The sequence below is a fragment of the Sphaerodactylus townsendi genome, linkage group LG16 (genome assembly GCF_021028975.2).
Source record: "Sphaerodactylus townsendi isolate TG3544 linkage group LG16, MPM_Stown_v2.3, whole genome shotgun sequence".
Taxonomy (NCBI): Eukaryota; Metazoa; Chordata; class Lepidosauria; order Squamata; family Sphaerodactylidae; genus Sphaerodactylus; species Sphaerodactylus townsendi.
Window position 1 is genome coordinate 10,705,667 of NC_059440.1, and position 27,772 is coordinate 10,733,438.

The 27,772-nt window shown below is 48.8% G+C and overlaps 1 protein-coding gene across 1 annotated transcript; it reads left to right on the top strand.

Annotated features, from left to right (window-relative positions):
* On the top strand, positions 1-27,597 carry SPAG5 (sperm associated antigen 5). The gene is made up of 20 exons (XM_048518521.1): positions 1-94; positions 1,394-1,692; positions 3,716-3,896; positions 5,504-5,611; positions 9,048-9,140; positions 9,227-9,328; positions 10,411-10,504; positions 11,941-12,079; positions 13,066-13,147; positions 13,324-13,457; positions 15,245-15,398; positions 15,510-15,618; positions 16,433-16,510; positions 16,614-16,737; positions 21,033-21,144; positions 22,475-22,555; positions 22,749-22,889; positions 25,680-25,733; positions 25,866-25,943; positions 27,474-27,597. Exons 1-20 carry the CDS (start codon positions 65-67, stop codon positions 27,543-27,545), a joined length of 2,265 nt encoding a protein of 754 aa, XP_048374478.1. The 5' UTR covers positions 1-64; the 3' UTR covers positions 27,546-27,597.
* Positions 27,598-27,772: the final 175 nt, after the last annotated feature.

Here is a 27,772-nt window from a genome sequence, read left to right on the forward strand (position 1 = left end):
GCGTTTCGTTTAAACTTGTTCGGCGGGCGGCGCAGCCGTGCAAAGTTTTTCTTTGAGCGACGCCATGGAGCACCCTCCGGGGAGCCCGGAAGAGGTACTGCGAGCTTCGGGGGGGAGGCGCTTTTCCCCGCAGAAGTGGGGTGCCAACCTTGGGGCGGGTAAATCCTGGAGATTTTGGGTTGGAGCTCGGGGCGGGTGAAGTTTGGGGAATGAGCACAGCGGGTTATATAGTGCCGCAGAGCCCATCTGTCAAAGCATCTCTCAAAGGAGCTTCTTGGTGTCGCCTGGTGACTAACTGTAATTCTCAGCGATCTCCAGGTCCCACCTGGAGGTTGGCAACCATATGTAGGAAGATACCTAAAGCTGTTCATATTGTCCCAAAAGCTATGTGTGCTGCTTTTCCTTGCATGCAAGAGGTAGGTCTTTTGGAACGCCTGGCCACATGACGAGTGTTTTTAGAACCAATGTAGCATGTTCATAGAGATGTCTGACTCGGATCAGAGAGGCTTGGGTTCAAATCTCTCTTTAGCCCTATGAGTTTGCATACTTTATTGTCAGACCATTTTACAGGGCTGTTGTGAGGACTTTTAAAGAGACTTCTTTTGGAGGAAGGTTGGGGTAAAAGCATACATAAGTACAGTATTTTAGATTATTTATTGCTGTTTTAATTGTATATTGTATTGCCCCCCTGAACTCTTCAGGGCTGGGCGGGGTAGAAATAAAAAAAAAATTAAAGAGGCTCTGGCACTTATTCCTTTTTGTTTGCCGTGTATTCAGCTTTGCTGAGTAAAATCTGTGAACCCTGAACCATATGTAATGCCCCTCATGAATCCCCTGTGCATGGTTTACTACATTTTTTTTAATTACCTGTCACATAGCAAACAAATAAGATCCTTGTGCTAAGGCTGCATAGGTTGTAGCCGTTTGCAGCAGGCCTGTACTTCTCTCAGAGGTGCTGCTCGTAGAAAACTGCTCCCTCAGACATTTATACTTTTCATAATGGTGCCAAATAGTACAATTTTAAATGCTAACATTTGTTTATAATAGCCACAAATATAAATGGTGGAGAATATAAATATAAATTTAAATTCAGCATAAATTCAAAGATGCTGGTACCTTTGAAAATGGGGTCACGTGCACCTTCTTTGTCCAAGGACCTAGTAATAGGGCTTTTCTTTAGTGGTGGTGGGGACTAGTAATTGATTGGTAAGTTCCTTACTACCACTGACTTCAGCTTTCCTACTGGGCTGTGTAAATGCATTTTTTCTGGTCTGTTTTGCCTCATGCATTGCCTGCACTGAATGGGCTTTTCGTGCCATGTAAATCGTTTTGTTTTTGTTCTTACTGTAAGTTTCATTGGCACATTTCCTCCTCCCTCCATGCTTGACCACAGTCCCTGGGGACCTCTTTTTCTGGGTGTGATGGGACCATGTCACCTGGTGCCAACTCCTGGTTAAGCTCGCTGGCGTGGCTGGAGCAGAATGTGCCAGATTCCCCTGTGCTCGAGACCCTGCATCAGAGACTCTCTGCCTTGTTCCAAGACAAGGGCACTTCCATCACCCCGGTCTCTACAGCAACTGCAGCCACCTGGAAAACACCCCCGAGCCGACTGGAAGCTGGTATGAACACATCCCCTGGGGAGACGACATCCACAGAAGGCAGCAACAGAGAGACTGACTCCCTGCTGGGATAGTAAGTTCTGCTCCTTCCCTGGGTGATGTAGTGGTTAAGAGCAGGTGGATTCTAATCTGGAGAACCGGGTTTGATTCCCCACTCCTCCACCTGAGTGGCGGAGGCTTATCTGGTGAACCAGATTAGCTTGTGCACTTCAACACATTCCTGCTGGGAGACCTTGGGCTAGTCACAGTTCTTCGGGACTCTCTCAGCCCCACCTACCTCACAAGGTGTCTGCTGTGGGGAGAGGAAGGGAAAGGAGCTTGTAAGCCACCTTGAGTCTCCTTACAGGAGAAAAATGTGGGGCATAAATCCAAACTCTTCTTTTTCTTCTATATGCGACTGACCCTTTTGGGGTACTCCTAAGAATGGAGGAGGGTCTGCCTTCAATTGCCATGAAGGCTTATCTAAAGCTCTTGTGATTTTGGCTCAAGTTGGCTATTGTTCCTAACACACTGCTAGCATCATGTGGATTTCACTGTTATCTGAAGGAAAACTGTTTGTCCAAGGTCTTTTTTCCTATTCTACAACTTTATAATTTGCCTTCCCTCGAGGTTATTAAAACCTGGGACTGTAATAACATTTGTGAATGAGTAAGTGATAAAGATGTACGCCAGGATATTCAGTCTGCTCAAAATTTGAAATGTTCAAGGTGGCTTTCCTGCTTTAAGTCAGTTAAAAACTTCTGACGATATTTGTCTGAGTTTACAGATGCATTACTAAGAAGAGCATTTACAAGCGCCTGATTTCAGACAATGCCCTTGGCTTACATTCAGGGCAGCTATAATAAAATCTTTCCGGCTCTTCGTTTCTGCCCACGTGCCTTTACCCAGAAGATTTTGCCCATCATTCTTTCCATTGTCCATTATATGACAGCATTTGATCTAAATTGAGCCACATTATTCCACAGTCTTTGGAGTCAGATGAGGATTGCATCTGTTTTCTGTTGGCGGATGTAAACCCAGCAATCACATATAGAGTTGCCTCTTTTCCATAATTTAATTGATAAATACATAAAAGGTTTGTGCTCGCTGACCTTCAAAAATAGATCTCTCAGTCCTGTTTTGTCTATGGAATTTATTATTATGTTTTATTTTATTGTATATTTTTATTTTTTATTTTACTGTATCTCTTATTGATATGACTTGATGTTATGTTGCTAAGACCCGAGGTTATAACACTTAATAGGTATTTACATTTTTGTGACTGGCTGAGGTCGATTCTGGCACAGTACGTGGCCTTCCGTGGGCAGTGGGTGGTCTTCTAGGATGCCAGCCCACAAGGAACTGGCCGAAGTGTGTCGGTCTGGTAAGCTCACCTTAACAGGAAGCTGGTGAAAGCCAAAATAGCACTTTAAAGACTTCTGTAAAAAGGATTCACCATCTTCATTCTGGTGGCAGACGCTTATCTAGTGAACCAGATGTGTTTCCGCACTCCTACATTCCTACTGGGGGACTTTGGGCTAGTCACAGTTCTTTGGGACTCTCTCAGCCCCACCTACTTCACATGGGGTCTGTTGTGGGAAGAGGAAGGGAAAGGAAATAAACTTGGAAGCCACCTTGAATCTCCTTACAGGAGAGAAAAGCAGGGTATAAATCCAAATTCTTCTTCTCTTAAACAGGTGTGGGACTTTCTAGGTTTCAGTGATGGCTGGGACAGATGGAAGGGAGGGAGATAAAATCATGGCTGGGATGGATAGACCTTTTCCCCTTCTCCTCCCAAGTGTTATGAAACCAATATTTTGTTCGGGACTGACAAGAGAGGCAAAATGTATTTTGCAGAGTGCATAGTTGGCTTGGGAAGTTTGGTGCCCCAAGGAACCATTAATTCAGAAAGCTTAAAAAAAAACCCTGAGCCTGGCATTAGGGGGATGGTGGCCTTAACTTTGACCCTGATTTTGGGGTGCTAGACCCTGTTAACCAGGAGTAAGTTGGCTGCCTTGCTTGGGGGCTTCCCAGAAGAAGCCTGGAGCGATCCGCTCTCAGAAACCTGGCACTGAAATGCCCAAGCCTTTGACCAGTCGTGCTTGTTCTGTTTGCAGCCCTTCTCCCAGTCAGCTGAGTGGCCTGACCCGACCGGCGCTTGAGGGCTGCCTGCAGAGTGCCTTTGTCATCATAGAGGCCTTCTCTCGCCACCTCCGCGCCTGCCCGCAACTCCAGAGGCCAGCGGCACATTTGGCAGCCGAAGAGCAGAAGAATGCGACAACTCAGACCCCTGGAGAGGTAAGAGGCTAAGACCGAAGGAATTGGGTGTTCTGGATGTCTGTGCCCCAACAATTCAGGTCCAATCAGTTTTACAAGAAGCAAACATGGTTTACCATTCGGCATTGTTTCCTCTGCTCGTAGGGAATGGCAAGGAATTCAGCAGCCCTCTAAAGTTCTACCTGCAAACACGGGGGTGGGGGGGGATTGTTCCCTCATACCCTGGCTTTACCTGCATACTTTTGTGCACAGCATACTTGAAATCTGATGTAGCTGGCATATACAAAGTGGGTGACGGTGTGTGATGTTGAAATTGGGGCACACACTCTGGATTCTGAAAGGGGATGGGAATTGGTGATGGACAGTCTAGGGCAGCCATTCTCAACCAGGGTTCCCTGGTATCCTGGGGTGCCGTGAGCATGTCCCAGGGGTACTGCGACAACACTACCGCCCCCTCATTTTTGTGGTGTCTCCCACCGGCGCCAGCAAGGACATGGAGCTGGCCTATGGGGCAGGGCCAGCCAGAAGGTCAGCAGCCACCCCCAGTGCTACCCTTCACCCTGGGAGGGGAAGGTGGGGGTGTGTGGCAAGCAGGGGCAATGGGAGGGGAAGGTGGAGGGTGGCGGCAGGGGTACCCTGACCTCAGAAAGGTTGGGAAACACTGGTCTAGGGAATCTATTTTTGCTTAAGCCCTCCATCTGTGGGGCTTGGAAGTAGGTCTGTTTTGGGGCCATAGAAAGAGAACTTCACCCCGGTGGCTTTCTTTTGTGGCATTCTGGGTTGTTGTTATTATTATTTCAATTTATAAGCGCCTCTCCCCATAAAACGGGCTGAGAGCTGTGTGCAACCATACATTAGGCTGGTTGTGGTGGCTTTTCCGGGCTGCGTAGCCGTGGTCTGGTGGATCTTGTTCCTAACTTTTCGCCTGCGTCTGTGGCTGGCATCTTCAGAGGTGTATCACAGTGGGAAGTCTGTAACACACTGGGTGTTGAGCTCTGGTAGGGGAATTGTGGCTGATGGGTGCTGGGGTGTGTCTGGTCATAGGCTGCCTCATCTGGTTTGGTCCTGCCTCTCCTTGTTCCCGTGTAGCTTATTAGACATTGGCAGTCCGATGCAGTCTTGACTGCTTTTGCCCTTTCTTTAGAAAGGGGTGCTTGCTATGCCAACAGGTCTGAGAAGAGGGTTGGGCATCATGACTGCTGGAGTCTCACGGATGCTCCTTTCCCTTCTTCAATCACGGCATGCCACATCCTGAATCACAGACAGTCCCAAGCATCCTGTTACCTTTTCCTCCCTGTTGGCTTTAGACCAGGGGTCTTCAAACTATGGCCCTCCAGATGTTCATAGACTACAATTCCCACGAGCCCTACCACTTGGGCATGCTGGCAGGGGCTGATGGGAATTGTAGTTCATGAACATCTGGAGGGCCATAGTTTGAAGACCCCTGCTTTAGACAGTAATACCTGGCTGTGTTAACAAATAAACTTGGGGAAAGGGGGTGGGGTTAGACAGACAGGTCCTTTCAGTGGTGTGGAGCAGTGTTCAAGATGACTCAAACAGCCTTTCATGCTGGCTCTTCTCTTCCCACTGTGGCTTCTCACAAAACTTTTGTGTTGGGATTTTCTTAGGATCTGGACTCATCTGTGATGTTGGGGGCACTCCACGGATCCATGCAGCAGAGCCGGGAGATCCAGCAGAGGCTAGCCACGCAGTTGGCCGGCACTGTCGAGGAAATGGTGGGTTAAGGGCTGGGTTGAGGCTCCCTGGGACTGTCTGGGGTTTCCTCAGGCTACGCTGGTGTGTGTGTGTGTGTGTGTGTTGTGTGGAAGGAAGGAAGGAAGGAAGGAAGGAAGGAAGGAAGGAAGCAAAAAGTGGGCCCGTTTCCCTCTTGTCCCCCTTTCCTCACTGTCCCGGCAGCTGTTGCTCTGTGCCTGCTCTGTGTGTGTGACTTTATTTATATCCTGCCTTTCTTCCCATTGGGATGCCAAGCAGCTGGGATCGTTTTCCTCTCTTCCCTTTTATCCTCACACCAGCCTTTTGAGGTAGGTTAGGCCAAGTGTGACTGGCCCAAGATCACCCAGCAAGCTTCCATGCAGGGATTTGGACCTGGTTTCCCAGCTTGTAGTCTGTCACTCTAATCGCTATGCCATGCTGGCATCCTCAGGAAACAAAGGCTAGGCCTTTATGTGCGGAAAGCAGAAACGCAGGTTGGTCAGGGAGAGGACTGGAAGGGTGCCTTGAAGGGACTGGCCAGGTCTTCTTTGTCCCCAAAGGATTTCCTGGGTGCCTTCTGGGCCAAGGTGGGTCCAACAGGCCGGTCTCTGGCCCCTTCCGCACATGCAGAATAACACACTTTCACAATTGTTTGAAAGTGGATTTTGCTATTCCGCACAGTAAAATCCAGCTTCAAAGTGCACTGAAAGTGCCTTATTCTGCATGTGCAGAAGGGGCCTCTGATATTCCACAGCAATGACCAGCCAGATGCAGACGGGAATACCTTAACCTGTGTGGAGAGGGCGGGAGTGCTCCCTGCACCTTTCCGTCATTGATATTCATGGACAGGTTTGTCTTTTGGAGGTGGAAACTCCGTTTTAGTCATTGGCTAAGAGCCAAGGAAGGTACTCTATTCCACTAACTATCTGGTCCTTATTTAAAAACAACAACAACCCTCAGCTAGTGGCTTTGGCCACGTCTTGTGGCTGTAAGCTTTGCGTTGTGTGAAAAAGGATGTTCTTTTCCCAATCTCGAGGTGACTGTTGCTGTTACTGGGTCGTTTCCAGTTCTGGCATTATGGGAGGAAGAGAGACCTTTTCTCATTGTAATATTGTAAACCAATCAGAATCCGACTCCCCAGTGGACTAAAATTTCTTTTTAGAAGGCCATAAATACTTCAACCTGTTGTAGGATGGCTGTTTTCTTCTGTATGGTTCCTGCTGCTCCTGCCCCCCCTCCCCCTCCATGATCTCCACAATACCCAGTTTTACAATTACAGTGAGGATTTTTTTTCAGCCTTTTGCAAACGTTTCCAACATGAAAATTCACCTCTCTTCTCTGCTCCGGCACATAGAACTGACATGCTGAGTGGGTGGCCTCCCAGGGGCTTCAAAGTCTGTCTGGATCAGCAGTCTGCAACCTGTGGCTCTCCAGATGTTCATGGATGCCCATCAGCTCCTGCCAGCATGGCCAATTGGCCATGAACATCTGGAGAGCCACAGATGGTCATGGGGACTTCTATCTGCTCTGGGATCTTTCCAGACAACTTCTTAAAAAGGAACCATGGCATTTTTTTTTTTTAGAATTCTGGGTCTCTTCAAATCAGCCTGACCTCAATGACTCAGCTGCTAGGGCTGGGTGAGGAATGTGACCCACTTTGTAGCTTCATTTAATCTACTGTTCAAGTACAGTTCTGCCTACGGGCCCTTAACCCAGAAAGCATTTTAATTTACCATCTTTACACTTGTTTAAATTCAGCCAATCTGATCCATGGCTGTACAACAGTAACATGTTCCGGGTAGGGGCTGCCCTCAAAGGCAACCCAGAAACTTCAGCCGCATCAATATATTGCAGCTTGGTTATTCACAGGGATACCTTCGCCCTGATTTCATAACAGTGGCCTTGGCTTCAGTTGTCTCTGAGCTCAGTTCAGAGTGCTCCTTTCAAGGAGCAGCAGTGGCGGAGTGGTTAAGAGCAGGGGCATTCTAATCTGGAGGAACCGGGTTTGATTCCTTGCTCTGCTGCTTGAACTGTGGAGGCTTATCTGGTGAACCAGATTAGCCTGTGCACGCCAACACATGCCAGCTGGGTGACCCTGGGCTAGTCACCGTTCTTCGGAGCTCTCTCAGCCCCACCCACCTCACAGGGTGTCTGTTGTGAGGGGGGAAGGGAAAGGAGATTGTGAGCCCCTTTAAGTCTCCTACAGGAGAGAAAGGGGGGATATGAATCCAAACTCTTCTTCTTCAAGCACAAAGGGCTGCAAACTTCCACATTGTGCGATGTAATCCTTTGCAGGTTTGAAAGTCCCATCTGTTCAAAGGATTTAAGTGTCCTACTGGAGAAGTGCTCTGGATTTCCCCGCCACCAACACATTTTCAGGGCATGGCGACAAATAGCCAAAGTGAGGCCGGGGAATGGCTAATTCGTCTCTTCTCTTCCACCTTGCCCCCAATCTGGATTGTGGTTGCGCTGTGCCCGTTTCACTGAAGTTTGGTGATTTTCTGCAAACTCAAACCAGGGCATGCCTGTTCCTGTTGTAACACACAGGAATCCGTCCACAGCCAGAAATGGCTTAAAACAACTTTAATGTAAAGAGCAACTGAAATCTCTTGTGCAGCAGCTCCGAGCCTTGCTGTAGAACAAGATTCAGGCCCTGTGATCTTAGGCCAAGTTCTTCAAGTCCTGAAAATGGTAAAAAATAAGGGAATGTTTCTAAATTGTCAGTTCCATCACTGCAGCCTGCAATTCTCCTTGTCACTCCCTTTTGAATAACAAAATCAGAGATACTGGGTGGGATCCTGAGCCCCTTCTGACAAGTCTTTCTCCTCCAAAGGAAGGCTTGGTACAAGAAGCAAGCTGTAGGTTCCAGCTCGGTATTTGCATGATATATTTCACTTGTTAGAAAGCCAGCATGATAGAACAGTTAAGAACAGTCAGACTAGGGCCCCTTCCGCACATGCAGAATAATGCACTTTCAGTCCACTTTCACAATTGTTTGCAAGTGGGTTTTGTTGCTCTGCACAGTAAAATCCAGCTGCAAAGTGCATTGAAAGTGGATTGAAAGGGCATTATTCTGCATGTGCGGAAGGGGCCGTAGACCTGCAAAGCCCAGATTCAAATCCTCACTTGTGTCTGCAAAGCTTGCTGGGTGACCTTGGGCCAGTCAGCCCTGATCCTGGCTACCATTTGGAAGAGAGTCCTCCAAGGAATACTGGGAGGCAGACAACGTCCAACCGCTCCCAACATCTCTTGTCCCAAAAACTTTATGGGGTCGCCATAAATCAGCTGCAACTGGACAGCAAAAAAGGGAGAGAGAAAAAATCAACATTTTGATTTTTATAGGTTGTGTCTCCTAATTCCTTCCCTACCATTTTTTCTTGTTGTTTGCAAGGAGGGGGCATCTTTCTGGGTCCCCTGCTTTGGAAGGCATAATAAGCATAATAACCATCCTTTCTGCAGACTGGCCTAGCTGAAGGGTACGCGGAGTACACGAAGGAAGGGGACCGCTATGCAAGGGTTGCGCGGGAGGACTGGAGCCAAATGCAGCTTGACGTGAGTTTCCCCCCCGCAGCCACAAGTCCTTCCTTCTGCCAAGCCCGATCCATCTCCTGGGAATTATCTTTGGACTCTTTCCACAGTATGAATCCCAGCGGAGCGTGCTGGCCAAGTGCCAGGTGGTGATGAAGAGGATGAAGGAGGAGGTGAAGACCAGTCAGCAGGAACGTGTGCAGTACCAAGAGGCAAGGCTTGCTCTATTTGTCAGGCAGTAGTGGGAAACCCCCAAAGGACGCAGTCAGAAGGTTGGTTTCAAGACAGGGCATATGTCTGCGTTGCTGCCTATGGAAAAGGAAAGCAACCTCCAAAATCCTGCATCAGGAAAAGTTGACTTATTCACAGATGGACTCATTTCTAAGAGTCATGTTGAACAAACACCCCCGTCCCCCACAATCTTGCAGGGCTGCCAGCTCTGAGTTAGGAAATTCCCGGAGATTTGAGGATGGATCTTCGAGAAGGTGCTTTTTGGGGAGGAGAGATCACAGCAAGGTTATAGTGTAACAGAGCAGGGATCTCCAACATGTTGCCTGTGGATAGCCACCAAGTGATTTTAGGAAGTGGTCAGGGCCAGGTGGGACTTCGGCCCAGTAGGGCTTGTGATTGGCTGAAATGTTGAGGAGCTGTTATTAAGGTTAAACCTCCTGACATTCCACAAACGGTTCTGCCTTGGGTGGCAGGCATTTTGTGGTTGGTTCCTCCTGCTATGGCAGCCATTTTGTGGTTGCACCCAGCACCCTGTCTCAGAATTTTGAAGGTGCCCATGGGACCCCTGTCAAAGAGCTCACCCTCCAAAGCTGCCGTTTCCTTCAATGAAGCTGGTATCTGTAGTCTGAAGACCAGTCATAATTCCAGGAGATCTCCAGGCCACACCTGGAAGTTGGCAACTCTGGTTTCCAGAAAGTGCAGTAGGTGCTTTCCCATCCCGGTTTCTGAGAATTTAACAGGCAATGTCCCCATTTGCAAAATATTCCTCCTATTGCATCAGGGCCCCTTCCGCACATGCAGAATAATGCACTTTCAATCCACTTTCACAATTGTTTGCAAGTGAATTTTGGTATTCCGCACAGTAAAATCCAGCTTCAAAGTGCATTGAAAGTGGATGGAAAGTACATTATTCTGCATGTGCTGAAGGGGCCCAGGGCTAGAAACTTGAGTAGATTGTTTAAAAGAGGGCTGTATCAGGTTCTGGGCTTGCTGGTTGCTTGGCAGTCCCTCCAACGAAGGCATTTCTGACTCCTCCTCTTATCTTCCTTTACTACGTCTTCAGATCTGTGAGGGGCTGAAGGGGCAGGTGGCTAGCCTGCGGCAGGAGATGGACCAGGTGAATCAGCTGGCAAAGACAAAGGCTTGCCTGGAATCAGGTAAACAGCTTTTTGCAAAGTCTTCATGGCAAACATCATTCTCTTAACCAAAATGATTAAGTTCAGGCTTTGGATGTGGGTTTGCGGCAGTGCGCTGGCCTCTGTAGGAAGAGTTCCCTAAAAGTGTGGAGGCTCAGACCTCAAGTGATCTTTCAAGAAGAGAGGTTGATACTTTGGCAGCTCTTTCCTGGGACCTGCATAGTCCCTGTATACTCTGAAGTTGCCAGCCACAGATGCAGGCAAAACGTCAGGAGAAAATACTACTGGAACATGGCCATACACCCCGGAAACCCCACAACACCCCAGTTTATTGATTTATTTAAAATATTTTTGTATCTAAAGCAGTCATACCTTTTTACTTTACTTTACACATGCCAGCTGGGTGACCTTGGGCTAGTCACAGCTTCTCAGAGCTCTCTCAGCCCCACCTACCTCACAGGGTGTTTGTTGTGAGGGGGGAAGGGAAAGGAGATTGTCAGCCCCTTTGAGTCTCCTGCAGGAGAGAAAGGGGAGATATAAATCCAAACTCCTCCTCCTCCTCCTCCTCCTCCTTCTCCTTCTCCTTCTCCTTCTCCTTCTTCTTCTTCTTCTTTTTCTTTTTCTTCTTCTTTTTCTTCTTCTTCTTCTTCAAAGCCCTTTCAGTGTACAAATGCAGTTTGTGATGGACATCACAGCAATTAGGAAGTTGAATTACTAATGCCATTTTTGTGTTCTGGTTCCTGTTTGCCTGGGATCTCCCTACTTTCCCCCCCCCTCCCCCATAGCTGGTTGGTCTGCTGATAAATGACTTCCTACCACATGGCTGCTGCTGAAATGGCTGTTGATGCTAGGACACTTTGGGTAGCGTACTCTGGCCCCTAACCTAGACTGGTTTAATTTGCCTTAGGGGGTTATGGATACCATGGGCTGCCAAAAAGGCAACCCAGTGGGTCCTAGATCATATCAAGCCTAAACTCTCCCTAAAAGCAAAAAAGACTGAACTGAGACCATCATACTTTGGTACCATTATCGGAAGGCAAGAGTAATTGGAAAAGACAATAATGCGAGGAAAAGTTGAAGGCAGCAGGAAAAGGAGACGATTTGACATGAGATGGATTGACTCAATAAAGGAAGCCACGGCTCGCTGTTTGCAGGACCTGAATAAGGCTGTTAATGTTGGGATGTTTCGGAAGTTACTAATTCCTAGGGTTCTTGGAAGTAGTGAATAAATGGCACTTAACACAGACACTATCCTTTGCTTGTCATAAAATAATTTTGGAGGTGGAATTTGGCAACAAAAATCCTTGCCCCAAAGTTCCCCAGGTTCTTTTGAAGCTCATGGGGGAGAGGGGAAGGTCCGTGACATACCTGTGCACACCTTTATAGGGTTTTATTGAGGGGGGGATGGTTTGTTCCTCTCTGCAAAGGGAGTCCCTGACTGTGGGCCTCTGCTACAGACCTGCGGTCCGCGCTGCAGAAGGCAGCAGCTGCTACGGAGAACGAACAGAAGTTGCTGCTCCAGAAAAACGATCTTCTCTCCCAGCAACTGGTGGCGAAAGAGGAATTTCTCAGAGAGATGGAGGAGCAAATGACACAGTGAGGCTGCGTGCTGATTTTTCTTCAGACTTTTCATTTAATTTTTGTGTGTGCATTATTTGTGCGACGCATGTGTGACACAATGCCTGCCACTCGAGAATTCAGGCTAGTTAGTACTTGGAGGGGAAACCACCAAGATTGTCCAGGGCTGCTATTCAGAGGCAGGCAAATGGCAAACCAGTTCATCTCTTGCCTTGAAAACCCAACTAGGATGCCTCACTTGAAGACACCAATATACAAGGATAGCACAGGCTAGCCCAGGGGTCTGCAACCTGTGGCTCTCCAAATGTTCATGGACTACAAATCCCATCAACCCCTGCCAGCATGGCCAATTGGTTGCAGACCTCTGGGCTAGCCTGATCTCGTCAGCTCTTCGAGCCAGTAGGGTTGGCCCTGGTTAGTACTTAAGAACATAAGAACAAGCCAGCTGGATCAGACCAGAGTCCATCTAGTCCAGCTCTCTGCTACTCGCAGTGGCCCACCAGGTGCCTTTGGGAGTTCACCTGCAGGATGTGAAAGCAATGGCCTTCTGCGGCTGCTGCTCCCGAGCACCTGGTCTGCTAAGGCATTTGCAATCTGAGATCAAGGAGGATCGAGATTGGTAGCCATAGATCGACTTCTCCTCCATAAATCTGTCCAAGCCCCTTTTAAAGCTATCCAGGTTAGTGGCCATCACCACCTCCTGTGGCAGCATATTCCAAACACCAATCACACGTTGCGCGAAGAAGTGTTTGGTGGAAGTACTTGGAGGGGAAACCACCAAGAATGTCTTCTGCTGTGCACCTCTGTTCTTCTCTTTCCTTAAAAACCCTATGGGTTTGCCACAAGTCAGTTGATGGCAGCAAAAAAGGAGGGAAACGAGCAGATGCTGCAAAGGAGAGGCGTGAGCTGAATTTCCTGCCTCCTCCCCCCACCCAACCCGGCAAATTCTCTGTTACCTAAGTACTGAGAAGCTGTGCCTAAGCAAGGTGGGTTTCCTTTCTCAGGATTTCACAAGCTAAAGACGTGGTAGAGCGGGAACGGGATACCAGTCGGCGGGAGCTGCAGGAGTTATTGGACTGCCACGAGGTAAAGCGAGTGGGTGTGAAGGGTGAAGGGGGCGGCGGGCGTGGGAAGGAGATTCTATGCAAGAAGAAATATTCTCTGCTAAGGAGTTGCGGGGGGAGGGGGGGGCATAAGAGCAAACCAGCAGCTCTGGTCACGTGGACCAAACCTATCCCCCTTTCTTTCCGTCCTCCCGACAGTTTATAGAGCAAGAGAATCAAGCCTGCCGTAGCCAACTGCGGGAGGTGGAGGAGGAGTTGAAGGCCAGCCGTTCGGCTCTGTGGGAGCGTGGCACCCAACTGGAGGATCTGAAAGATGCCCACCAAACCCTTCGGTGAGGTGTTGCCTCTGTCTCCTGGGGTGTAGACCCCTTTCTTTGGGGCTACTGGGGTATCACAGGGAGCATCTTCTGTGGGGGGCAGTTGCAGGCGGGTCCGACCCCAAGAACATCAGGGAGCCTGGCAGCAGCTGGCCGAATCTTCACGAGCAGAGCATGCGAGGAAGAGCCACCTTCTCTCCTCTCCTCCTGCCGTCTCACAGTTGTGAGATTTGCTGCCCCTGGCCAGGAAGACTGGATTTCATAATTGTGGTCAGCAGAGGCGGAGCACTCATGAGGACATGAGGGGTCACATGTCCCCGGCCTCACACCAGCTCGTCACGTGGGGGGGGGTGGAGAATCACACACACCCCGGACCCCTCCCTTGGGCCCACCCTGCCATACTGCTCCTTTGGCCGACGTAGGCTCCGCCAGCTGAAAGAGCAGCCTGGTGGGGCCGGGCCGAGGGGCGGCCTGTGGCAAACTCCCACCGGCTGAGGTAACTGGGGCATGGGGGGTGGGGAGACCAGAGCAGGTGTTGCCCCGGCGCTATTCTGCCCCCCCCCCACGCCTCTGGTCGTCAGTAACCCCTCTGTCCCTCTTCTCTGATTCAGAGAAGATAGTAGGCAATGGTCTAAACAGGCTAAAGGTTTGCCCTGTTTTTCCTTGACTTCAGTGTGGGGGCGGGGCACGATTGAGAAGGAAACCCCCTCCCTCAGAAAGCAGCCCCTTGTGTCTATATTTTACACCACACCTTGCCTGCCAGGCTGTTCAGAATGGTACTACTGGGCCTGTATGTGTGTGATGTTGGCTCTTTAGACCCTCCTAGTATTTCTTTCTCACCTGACTGGCGGGGGTTCTCTGGGGACTTCCCTGCACCTGCCACCTGAGGTTCTTTCTCTGAAAATTGCCAGGAATTTAACCTAGGGACTTCCCGTGTGCAAAACCTGTGTTTTTGCATGGACTGTTGGGTCTTATCTGGAACGCAGCGACCGACCGAAGCCCACCAAGCAAACTTCATGGCTGAACCGAGATTTGAACCTGCATTCGGCAGTAGAGTCACTAGGCCATGCTGGCGTTTGCTGCGCGCTGTACTATTGGATGGTGGTGGCAGAAGGGATCTTTGTGCTTTCTGATTTCTTTCTGCTCCAGTCTCCAGTCTTCATCAGATCAGATTCTCATTCTAGCAGCCATAATTGGGGTAAATATTTTTTGGTGAAACCTTCACATCCATGCACACCCCATCAAGCTGCTAGAATGAGAATCTGATCCGATGAAGACTACTCGAAAATGGCTAAAATAAGCGCATTCCGTTCATATTCCGCACAGACGGATTCGCTTGATTCTCTGATACTCCGTAGATTGATTCAATACAAGAGGACATTGTTTCGTCACGTTGAAAGTACAGCATGTTAATGCAGATAATGAACTGAGAATACTGCGTACGAACGCCGATACTTTTGAAGCTAAGACTTGTTACAGTTATAGCTAAAAACTCTGTCCTTGAAGATATTGAGTACATAGAGTGTTGTTGTATAGCATCATTGTTGCACTTGTTCTGTTGTATATGTGCACTTTATTGTTTGATACACATTTTTGAGCACATAAAAGCGGTGGATGCAACGCATTTTCTGATTGTGTATTAGCTTCAACGTTGCATCTGTTGATTGATTGAGACCTCTGAAGATGCCAGCCACAGATGCAGGAGAAATGTGAGGAACAAGATCCACCAGACGATGACCACCACGTGCAATGAAGTGTTTGGATTTATCTCTCCGATCTCTTGCCCACCCCCACCCCCCTAGGCAGGAACAGGAATCTCTCTGCAGAGAGCTGGCCACCTCCAAAGCTGACTTTCAACGCACACAAGACAGCCTGGAGAAGTTCTGCGAGGCCATGCTGGAGATTCAGAAGGTCCAAGCCCAGTTCTTGGAACTTGCTGATTCGCTGCGAGAGGAGGTAGGAGCTGGGAGGAGCTTCCGAGCTCTCGTTCTCCTTTCTCAGAATACCCACGGGGAAAATGGTGCCTTGCTTTGCTCCTCACATCCTTCTCTTCCTACTCCGTTGCAGGCAGCTGACAGCACCCAGAGGAGCAGAACGTGCACCCCTGCGCGGCAGGCCCGACCCAGCTTGGGGGCCTCCTTTGTAGACAGCATCTTGTGGGCCGTGGCAGAGAGAGGTGGGGATCCAAGTCTCTCCGGTCGAATTGCTCAGGATTGCAATTTTGTGCTTTTCGGGTTCTTCTCCCATCTTCTCTCCCTCCCCTGATGTCAAATCTTAGATTGTAAGCGGCATAGGGAGCATGCTGTTTTCTGATCGCTCTTCCTCACCTGTGCCTCCGGACCCAAGGCGAAAGAGGCATCTCTAGGGAAAATGCAGTCCGGTGCAAAAGCCCCCATATGTCCTCCTGGGTGGTATCCCACTGAGAGATGATGTGGCCTGGAAAGTGACATTGAACTGACATGGAAATCCTGAGTTCAGGCCCCAGTGAGGTGTCCTCTGGCTCCCTGTCTCACTTCCCCCACCTGTGAAACATGCCTTCAATATCATAAGCATATCATAAGCACAAGCATTTATTGTCATTGCGCACGCACAACGAAAATTTACAGCAGCATTCCTCGATGCGCACAATTTCAGACTCATACCCCATCCTCACTTTCCCCTTCCTCCACCCATCCCTACACAGCCCCAAACACATCAACACGAAGCCGCGGAGTTCAGCATCGCCACAGCTCTAGAGTAGAAGCTGTCTCTAAGCCTCTTTGTCCCGGTTTTTATAGACCTGTATCGTCTGCCAGATGGTAACAGTTCAAAAAGAGAGTGTGCTGGATGAGACGGATCTCTCAGAATATTTTGGGCTTTCAAAGCAGTTGAGCCGGTTGAATAAGCGTAAAATACGCCGTAGGAGACCAGGGCTGAACCCCTCCTCACCTGTGCCCCTGCTTCTTCCTCTGTGGGGCAAATGCCACGTTCAGACTTTCTTCCTTTTGCAGACCTGGGGACTCCTGCCATTGGGAGCGAGACCAGTGCGTTTACCAAAGTCGCCACGACTGCTCTGCCCAAACCAGAAGGTACCAGCTCAGTTTCCTTGCCAGGACTGGGGTGGTGGCGGTGGCTCATGCACTGGGGGGGGGGGGGGGGGACAGGTGAGTTCCAACCTCTGTCCCTTTCTAGAGGTCAAAGAGAGGCTTGTGGACAGCATCCGGGAGCTGCAAGGAGTGGCGGACCAGATTTGCCATCTGACTGCCCAGCACCAGAAGGCTGCGCAAGAGGAGGCGCAAAGCTTGAAAGCGAAAATGTGAGTCTTCCTCTGGGCTGGGGGGGCTGGGGAGAAGGTTGGCCAGGTGTGAGGAAGTTGTTCCTTTGATCTCCGGAAACGGAACCAAAAGGCGGTAGATAAATTACCCAAAGCCAGTAGCCTAATGGTTATACATCAAAGAGGCTGGGTACAGCATGGCAGGAAACGGAGTTTTCCTGAGGACAAAGGGACAAAGGAAGTTGATAATCTAATCCAAGCTGGGCTGGAGAGAGCATCTCCTAATCTTAGGTCTGAGACGAGCCTGCAGGAATCGTGCTGCTAGCTGAGAAACATCTGTATGAGAACTGTTCATTGTTTTCTGTTTTTCTTTTCAATAAAATTGTTGAGAACTCAGCTGGTTTCAGAGTATCTGGAGAAAAGAACCCAGAATCTACAAGGCAGGCATGCCCCCCCCCCCCCTGGTCTTGTGACATGGGGCAGCGTTAGCACGTTCTGGGTGAGCACATTCTTGGTTCTGCAGGGGTGGCTGATGGTTACCCTTCTTTTAAGGGACAAGAGAGCTGAGAGCCCCCTTCCTTCACATAATGAAAAGATGACTCACCCGATTGGAAGAACGTTTGTTGAGTGAACTCTTTATAATTATGGATTCATAATTATCAGCCCTGCCAGCATGGTCAATTGGCCATGCTGGCAGGGGCTGATGGGAATTGTAGTCCATAACATCTGGAGTGCCAAAGGTTCGCCACCACTGGCCTAGATTAATTGCCTCTCTACAAACAAGTGAAGGAAAAGGTCCCCAATGTTAAGTTATTTCTGTCCGGGAATTAGACTTGCCTCTATGAAGGTAGCTTTATCCTGGGGCAGATGAAAAGGCAACTGAATCCTTAATTGGTGTCTTCTCAACAGTCTTAAGCCCCTTCCACACATGCAGCATAATTCACTTTCAATCCACTTCCAATGCACTTTGCAGCTGTGTGGAATAGAAAAACCCACTTGCAAACAATTGTGAAAGTGGATTGTCGAAGGCTTTCACGGCCTGATTCAACTGGTTGTTGTGGGTTTTCCGGGCTGTGTGACAGAGAGAAGTGTGTTTACACACTGTGTTATCAAGTAAGTAAAACACACTTAAGGGATCAGATAAATAAAACACTTCTCTCTGTGATGCACCTCTGAAGACGCTGGCCACAGATACAGGCAAAACTTTAGGAACAAGATCTACCAGACCACGGCCACACAGTCCAGAGAACCCACAGCAACCAATTGTGAAAGTGGATTGAAAGTGCATTATTCTGCATGTGCGGAAGGGGCCTTAGATGGTCCCAGGAAAGGAAGCGGCAGTGAAATATTAGCACCGTAGCTGCAGGCCTCTTCCATACCTAAAAACAAAATCATTTTATCGTCGAAGGCTTTCACGGCTGGAATCGCTGGGATGTTGTGTGGTTTCCGGACTGTATGGCCATGTTCGAGTGGCATTTCTACTAGAACACGCCCATACAGTCCGGAAACCACACAACACCCCAAACAACATCATATTTGGAATCCAGGACTGTCGCCACTGTTGTCCGTATTGTACAAAAGCTGTCTGACAGATTCTCTTGGGGTAATAGAGGGAGCTGGGAAGAAATTGGCTTAGGGACAACTTGCAGTCCAACAAGGGACAAAACTTCATTGTACGATGAAACCGGGACTAGAATGCCAAGAAATAATTCTCTGAGGTTCCAGTTTTTCCTGTTTCGACATTGTATTCCCTTATTAATGTTTCCCATGAACGCTGCTTTTGAGAGCATTATCCACTTCAGAAATGGATCCATGGAATAAAGAGATATGAAGGAATAAGTATGATTTACTTTGGCAAATACAAGTGGAAAGGCAGGGCTTCGGTCCAAGATGCTATCCCAGCTCCTGGTGAAGGTGAAAAGGGCAGTCAGACAGTCCCAGACTATCATGAATATGTTTTGGAGATTTCAGTTATTGAAGAAGGCAGCAAGATCGGCCAAAACCCAAATACTCGCCCAACAACAAGGGAAGATGTATTTCCTTATATCTTTAAAGTGAAACTTCCAATAAACACTTTACGCAGGCTTAGGCTACTAAGAAAAACAGAAGGGATTCTCTGAGAATCATGCTTACATATATTGGGCAATACTGTATAATAGTCCGAGAATCATAGACTGAGAACTGTTGTATAAGCACTGAAGATTTGCAGCTCGAAAAACGTATCCTCAGCGCGCAGGCGTTCTGCTGCCGATACAGTACGAATCATTCACTTGCTGCTATTTTGTTGCCGATATAGCTACAAGCCGCTTGTTTACCATGTCGAAGTGCGGATTGCATTCATTTTACCTGTGGTCAACTTGTCACAAGGTGTAGTCTTGAAGAATTATCTGTATACTGGATTTGAAGCAGTAGCGGAGCTTTGACGTCTTCGGACTATACTTACCTGCGTTGAATGAGCTGCTATTGCATATCTTATATATTTATGAATGGACCATTCCTGTTAATGTAAGCTTCATGTATTACAGCTGATGAATGAATTCACTTAAGTATTGATGCACTGATGATGTTTATTGGAAGTTTCACTTTAAAGATATAAGGAAATACATCTTCCCTTGTTGTTGGGCGAGTAATTGGGTTTTGGCCGATCTTGCTACCTTCTTCCGTTTTGGTTTATATCTCGCCTGTTGCTTATTTTTCGATTTCAGTTATTGTCCTGTGAATGTGTTGTACAGCTGTTCTGGGCTTTGGTAGTAAATTTGATTTGGTTAGGGTCCAATGGAATGCAGAGATTTTGCTGTGTTACTTGAAGCTAATGGAAATAATTCTGAATTGGCTGTTTACTGCATTTTGGGGGAAAAATGAAATTTCTGGCCACTTCTGCTAGGACTTATTAAAGTCAATCCAGCCAAGAATGCAGTTCTCCATATTAAATTCAATCAGGAGTTACGGGAGATCATTCGAGAAAGATATAGACACAAATCTATTATGAAGACATGCTTATTGAAAGTCTGTGAATAGTAAAAATTATGATAGAATTTCACACTTTAAAGCATTATACACTTCTCTTCTTACATTTTATCAATATATTTAACCAAATATGCCTTTATAAAATTACTCAAGTGGTAGGGAACTTTTCGGTTTTCCAAAAATACTAATTAGAGAGCTTTTCCATCCTCTCCCAAAATACTGAAACCTGTGGGGGGTGGCATCCAATGAAATTGACGGGCAGTGGAATGCGGACAGACTTAGGAAACTGCTCCTTCACATAGTGCAGAATTAACCCGTGGAACTCACCGCCACCAGATGTAGCAACAGTTGCTAGCTTAGATGGTTTTTAAAAGTAATTAGTCAAATTCCTGGAGGATGAAGTCTATCAGGATAGCTAAAAGTGACCTCCATTTGCAAAAGAAATATACAGCTATTAGATATATTGGTGGTTTCCAGTATGTGTGTGTATCAGAAATCCACACAGAAAGTATGCGCATCTTCCGTCGCCACTGTGGAGCCTATTTAGTGCGGCCCATGTGTTCCATGGGAGATCAAATGCAGTAGATCCCAGGCGATCTCAAGCCCTGACAGATCTTTTTAAAAAATAACTTTTATTGATTTCCAAATAATATGACAAACAGTACATAAGTGCAAATATATTCATAAAAAGAAAAGAGAAAAAAATTTAACAATTTTACCAAGGTATCAACTAGATGGAAAAGGAAAAAAACTGAATAAAGAAATAAAAAGAGAGGAGATAATAGAAGAAAGGAGCTAGAAAAAAAGAAAATGAAAAAAGTGACTTCCTTAACTTAATGAGAGAATCTCCGTCACATTGCTAAATAACCAAGGTACAATTTCCCTGTGAGGCGGTTCTTCTGAGAATACAATTATTTCACTATTCCAAACTGAAGTTTCATTGCAGATGTTTGTTAATCACTTGTTTGGAATATGCTGCCACAGGAGGTGGTGATGGCCACTAACCTGGATAGCTTTAAAAGGGGCTTGGACAGATTTTGGAGGAGAAGTCGATTTATGGCTACCAATCTTGATCTTCCTTGATCTGAGGTTGCAAATGCCTTAGCAGACCAGGTGCTCGGGATCAGCAGGAGCAGAAGGCCCTTGCTTTCACATCCTGCCTGTGAGCTCCCAAAGGCACCTGGTGGGCCACTGCGAGTAGCAGAGAGCTGGACTAGATGGACTCTGGTCTGATCCAGCTGGCATGTTCTTATGTCAATCACTATTTTTTTCCAGATATAATATATAATCTTTCCTTGTCTTCTGGAATCTGCTTGAAGGTAAATCCTTAATTCAGATCTTGACCCGACTTCCTCTTCTCCTCCCCACAGTTCGCAGCTTGAGCACCGACGAGAATCTTTGGAGACCCAGCTGAAGGCTGACCAAGACGTCCATGTTGCTGAAATAGCAAAGATGAGCAAGGCCCTGAATCTGCACAGGCAGGTAAAGCAGGAGGACAGCAGGTGTGCAAGGGTGCACGGGTGATGTGGGTTAATTCAGGACTAATTCAGGAAGGGCTTCGTGGATCCAGGACACGCCCCCATCCCACCATGCGGTCTCCACAGCCTCCTGGGGTCATTTCTCAATGTCTTGCTAAGAGGTTGAAAGTGGCCCCAGCCGTGGGAGGAAGGGGGAAGGATTCTTGTTTGCTGAGAGGTCGAGGGGGGCTGAGGCTGCTTTGCATGGGTTTTGGGGCCTTGTCTGAAGAGGGGCTATGCTAGTGGTGGCGAACCTTTGGCACTCCAGATGTTATGGACTACAATTCCCATCAGCTCCCCTGCTTCAGCCTTTTTTGGCCGAATTATTTGCCAAGCTGGCAGGGAGCCTAATGACGGGAATTGTAGTCCATAAGCTATAGAAAAAGGTTGGTGCCAGGGTGTGGGGTAAATGCAACAGTTGGCTTGGAACGAGGGGGGGGAATTGAGTGGAATAGAAAACACTGCCCACTCACAGCTGATTTTTGGTGAACCCTGATGGGTTTTTCGAGGCTAGAGACTTTTGAGGATGGTTTGCCATTGCCTGCCTCTGCGCAGCAGCCCTGGATTTCCTCGATGATCTCCCATCCGAGTACTAACCAGGGCCAACCCTGCTTCGCTTCTGAGATCAGGCTAGCCTGGACCATCCAGGTCAAGAGGTGGGAGGTCATAGGTGCCCCTAATACAGGTGGGTTAAATTTAGGCCTTGGGGCGAGGTGGGTGGGTTTGGTTTACCAGCGGGTTTGGTTTACTCAAGAAGGATATTGACAAGCTGGAAGGGGTCCAGAGGAGGGCAACCAAAATGGTAAAAGGTCTGGAATCCATACCCTACGAGAAGAGACTTAAGGAGCTGGGGATGTTTCGTTTGGTGAAGAGAAGGTTAAGAGGTGACATGATAGCCATTTTTGGATATTTGAAGGGATGTCATGTTGGTGAGGGAGCAAGCTTGTTCTCTGCTGCTCCAGAGACTAGGACCAGGAGTAATGGGTTCAAGGTGAAGGAAAAGAGATTCCACCTAAACATCAGGAAAAACTTCCTGACAGTGAGGGCTGTTCGACAGTCGAATGCTCAACCTCGGAGTGTGATGGAGTCTCCTTCTTTGGAGGTTCTTAAACAGAGGCTGGATGACCCATCTGTCAGGAGTGCTTTGATTATGTGTTCCTGCATTGCAGGGGGTTGGACTTGATGCCCTTGGGGTCTCTTCCAACTCTATGATTCTATGAAGCCTCCCTGCTATGAATTGCGGGGAGGTCTTCTGAAACAACCTCTCTGATTGCTTTCTCCTCCACCCATGTCAGAATGAAAAGGAGCTGCACGCGGCTCTTTGCCAACAGGATGAGAGACAGCAGTGGCTGGCTGACCAGCACCGGGAAGTGATGGTATGCCAGGATCGGGAGGGAGGGGGGGAGAGGGCACTGAGCTTGCATAGACTCCTCCTATCTGGCTTCCAGTGATCTTTCCTGCCTGCCCCTTCTCCTCTCAGGCAGGAAGGGCAGCTGGAAGGCAAGACATCATGCCAGTCCCTTCCCTGTCCAACTACCACCCCTCTTTCTTCTGCTCCCCTCTCTCCAGCACCTGCAAGAAGAGGTGTCCCAGCTGAAGCAGGCTCTGCGCAAGGCCGAGACGGAAACGGCAGTGCTGTGGGAACAGCTGAGGGGCGCCACAGCTTCTGACGTGGGCTGGGTCCAGGAGAAAATCCATCTATCTCAGGAGGTGGGGAGAAGCCGTCTTGTGTAGGAAGGGGGTTGCCGTCTCCCTCTCTTGGCCTTTGGCCCCTCTCCTTAGAAGCGGGCCTCTTCTCATTTGTCTCATGAATAATACTTGAATCAGCTCTACTTGTTTCACATAAAGATGTTAGTAGGTTGTATACTCCTCTGTGCTGTAGTGGTTAAGAGCAGGTGCTCTCTGATCTGGAGAACTGCGTTTGATTCCCCGCTGTGCCACTTGAGCTGTGGAGGCTTATCTGGTGAACCAGATTAGCTTGTGCACTCCCAACACACGCCAGCTGGGTGACCTTGGGCGAGTCACAGTTCTTTGGAGTTCTCTCAGCCCCACCCATCTCACAGGGGGTTTGCTGAGAGGAGGGGAGGGAGGGAGATTGTGAGCCCCTTTGAGTCTCCTTACAGGAGAGAAAGGGGGGATATAAATCCAACTCTTCTTCTTCTTCCGACATCCCAAAACATGCCAGACTTGCTTTGTTGTGGAATGCTCTGCCTGGGACTTGGTGCCCATCCGTTTGAAAGTGAAATTTTGACAGAAATGCTCTTGTATCGAAGTACCATGTTTAATAATGCACCAAATAATGGTTTTGATGAAGGCAGGGTTTAAGGAGCAGCAGTGGCGTAGGAGGTCAAGAGCTCGTGTATCTAATCTGGAGGAACCAGGTTTGATTCCCAGCTCTGCCGCCTAAGCTGTGGAGGCTTATCTGGGGAATTCAGATTAGCCTGTACTCTCCCACACACGCCAGCTGGGTGACCTTGGGCTAGTCACAGCTTCTCGGAGCTCTCTCAGCCCCACCTACCTCACAGGGTGTTTGTTGTGAGGGGGGAAGGGCAAGGAGATTGTAAGCCCCTTTGAGTCTCCTGCAGGAGAGAAAGGGGGGATATAAATCCAAACTCTTCTTCTTCTTCTAAGAATGAATGATAATTCTCATATTTCATATTCGTTTGAGGCTATAGTCTAACGCAGAAGCATACCATTTTCTCAACTGCCACAACTCAGCTGACTGAAGTACCATCTTTATGTGAAACAGGGTGTTAACGGTGGAGGTTTATTATTGGGGAGCAAAGGTAAAAGTGATTTCAGCAGACGGTAAGAGAACGAATACTGAGGGATTCATCCATTCTACTTTGTTTTCTCTGAGGTGCTGAAAATTCCTCAAAAGAACAATTCCTTTTCCTCCCCATAATAACAACAACCGGTTTTGTGCTCAGTTTGTAACAAAGCCCCTGATAGGATGCTTCTGGGAGTTCTCAGTTCATTGCAGATAGGCCCCGCCTTCCCTGCCATTTTGTCCGGTCCTGCCAGATATTTTATTTAGAAAGGTATCTGAGATGCTGCTGCACTTGGTGGCAGCATTCCACGTATTATTTATAAGTTATGGGGACAATTTTGACCGAGCTGACCACTTTTGTGGTGGTTCCAGAGAATGTGCTGAGCCGTGCTTTCGTGTGATCCATCCACGGCAATTTCAGCTGTTTAAAAATAACTTGGCAACGCAGCAGCAGGAAACTTGGGGTTTGATCAGGGCTTGGGGTGGGATGTTACCAGCTTGCCTGTGGCCTTTTTTTCTGAAAAGGAAGAAGAAGAGTTGGATTTATATCCCCCCTTTCTCTTCTGAAAGGAGACTCAAAGGGGCTTACAAACTCCTTTCCCTTCCCTCCTCACAACTGTGAGGTAGGTGGGGCTGAGAGAGCTCTGAAGGACTGTGACTAGCCCAAGGTTACCCAGCTGGCATGTGTTGGAGTTCACAGGCTAATCTAGTTCACCCAGATAAGCTTCCGCAGCTCAAGTGGCAGAGCCGGAAATCGAACCCAGTTCTACAGATTAGAGTGCACCTACTCTTAACCGCTACGCCACGCTCAAACATGGTATATTTGCCCAGCTGTGGAGAATGTATACATCTAGGCCTTGTAATGTCTGCCCTCTTCATTCATCAGTCTCTGAAGTTTAAAGCTGCAATTAGCATTGGCGTCAGCCTCAAAAGATGCTCTATGTCAGTGGTAGCGAACCTTTGGCACTCCAGTTGTTATGGACTACAATTCCCATCAGCCCCTGCCAGCATGACCAATTGGCCATGCTGGCAGGGGCTGATGGGAATTGTAGTCCATAACATCTGGAGTGCCAAAGGTTCGCCACCACTGTTCTATGTTGTCTTGTGCTTTGGGGTTGAATTTGGCTCTCGGTCCCAAAAACGCATGTTACTAAAATGTCACATCCCCAACCACCCCCTGACCCAAGTTACAGCACCCGATGCCAACCCACAGGGCTGTTCTGGACTTGCGAGCCCACTGCAGGCTCATCAGCTGAGGCGCCCCACTGGGCCCTTGTAGCCAAATGAGTTTGATACCCCAGCTGTAGAGTTTTCAAGGCAAGAGAGGAACAGAGGTGACCTATTACTGCTTGCCTCTGCATAGCAACCCTGAACTTGAATGATGGTCTCCCATCCAAATAGTAACCGGGGCCGACCCTGCTTAGCTTCTGAGATTTGACGAGATCAGGCCAGGCTGGGCCATCCAGGTCAGGGCCAGAGGCATTCAGAAATAATTCTGCCGTTGCCTACCTCTGTGAAGCAACCCTGGACTTCCTTGGTGGTCTCCCATCCAAACACTAACCATGGCCGATCTAGGTTAGCTTACAAGATGTGATGGTATTAGGCTAACCTGGGCCATCCAGGGCCTTCTTCCTGCCCTTTACTTTTCCTTGAAGTATCCCCCTCCACCTCCCCCCATTATGCTCAAAATCTAAGGGGGCGAAAATATGGCCTCGCTTTTCTTTCCTCAGGTGAGGAAACTGAGGGAGCTTCTTCTGGACAAGAGCAGTGAAAATGAAGAGACTGTAAGTAGCCACCTGGTCATGCCTCGGAGGGTGGGGTGGGGGGTCTTAAAAGAGGGCCTTCTCTCTCAGGTGGGCTAGTACAGTTCTAGGCTGAGAGAGACCCTGGATTAATCTCTCCTCCTTTACTCTCAGGAGCTTCTTCAGGAGCAGCTGTACCAGACCAGGCAAAGGCTGGAAAGGTACAAACAGCTAGCAGCGGTGATGCGGCAGGTAGGCGTGTGGTTCTTGCAGGCCGCTTGGCCTTGCTGTCTTTCATGTGCCCCTCTTGCGGACTGCCCCATAGAGGAGCTCTGGTGGCTTTCTCTGGCAAAGGCCTGGATCTCTCCACTGGGTGAGGGACTGGAGCGCCTTCCTTGTGAGGAGAGGCTGCAGCGTTTGGGGCTCTTTAGTTTGGAGAGGAGACGTCTGAGGGGGGATATGACTGAAGGCTATAAAATTACGCATGGGGTGGAAAATGTTGACATGGAGATTTTTTTTCTTTCTCAGTAAAACCAGGGGGCATACATTGGATTTATATCCCCCCCTTCCTGCAGGGAGACTCAAAAGGGGCTTACAAACTCCTTTCCCTTCCCCCCCCCACCACAAACGCCCTGTGAGGTGGGTGGGGCTGAGAGAGCTCTGAAGAAGAAGAAGAGTTTGGATTTATATCCCCCCTTTCTCTCCTGTAGGAGACTCAAAGGGGCTTACAATCTCCTTGCCCTTCCCCCCTCACAGCAAACACCCTGTGAGGTGGGTGGGGCTGAGAGAGCTCCGAGAAGCTGTGACTAGCCCAAGGTCACCCAGCTGGCGTGTGTGGGAGTGCACAGGCTAATCTGAATTCCCCAGATAAGCCTCCACAGCTCAGGCGGCAGAGCGGAGAATCAAACCTGGTTCCTCCAGATTAGATACACAAGCTCTTAACCTTCCTACGCCATCTGCAGATTAGCCTAGGAACAGATGCCTTAGGACCATAATCAAGCCACCAGCATGGCACAATGGCCATACATGAGTGCTAATGGGAATTGTAGTTCCTGAACATCTGAGAGTCAGCTAGTTCCTACCCCTGTGACTCAGCCCAGGGAGTAGAGACCTCGCGGCTCTCAGATGTTCAGGAACTAAGGTCTGTCAGCCCCTAGCATGACCCAATTGGCCATACTGGCAAATATGGGGTGTGGTTCAACCATAAAGTTCTACCTGGACTAACAAGGTCCTCCAGCTGGTGTGTGTTGGAGTGCACAGGCTAATCTGGTTCCCCAGACCAGCCTCCACAGTTTAAGTGGCAGAGCAGGGAATCAAACCCGGTTCTCCAGATTAGGGTGCACCTGCTCTTAACCACTATGCCACCTCGTAGTGGTACAGTACCCCTGAATGCTGACAGTTATTGCGACAGGGGATGGATATTTCGTGGGGATGCCCCGAGGAATCGGGCCTCTGCAGGAAACGGGATGCTGAGCTGGAGAAATCCACCTGGACTCTTCAGCGACATCCCTTCTGAAGGCCAGTGAGGGGCCATTCCAGCATGCTTCCTTTCCCGCACCCTAGCATCCCCTGGGCAACAACCCCCCTGCATGGGGTGTTCTGTAGCTGCCCAGTGTGAGTGTGCAGCAGGGTTTTGTGTTGCACCCATGCTCAGAGGGCACGTGTGTCACCCCGAGCAAACAGGAACCGCCTTCTGGCACTTTGCCCCACGCGACTCCAGTGGGCATTGGAGCTAGAAGGATCGGTGGCTCTCTTGCCCACCCTCTTGTTCCCCTTTTCTAGGTGCTCACTACGTTCCCCACAGATGCCGCTGATGTTTCTGAACTCCACCACCTCTTGGACCTCCTGGAATGAAGCTGGCTGTTGGGTTCTGTGTACTGTAAATAAACCTTTTTGTTGTCTGTGAGCTAGGTCTGGAGTCCTTGTGGTAGATCTGGGACAGAGGACATGTGAAACAGTGCCTTTCTGTGACTTTGCTGCAGGCTTTCCAATGGTGTCTCCGCCCCCTCGCCGCCCGCGCCATTCTGATGCACCGGGGGTCTGTCTGGCCTAGGCCCAGTTGCCGGCAGAGGGAAAGTGAG

What these genes read in the sequence shown, in the direction of transcription:
- SPAG5 (XM_048518521.1), top strand. Translation starts at nt 65, where the DNA reads ATGGAGCACCCTCCGGGGAGCCCGGAAGAG. An exon ending in GATGCCCACCAAACCCTTCG is followed by an intron (nt 13,458 to 15,244) that starts GTGAGGTGTTGC and finishes CCACCCCCCTAG; the next exon opens with GCAGGAACAGGAATCTCTCT. An exon ending in TGCTCTGCCCAAACCAGAAG is followed by an intron (nt 16,511 to 16,613) that starts GTACCAGCTCAG and finishes GTCCCTTTCTAG; the next exon opens with AGGTCAAAGAGAGGCTTGTG.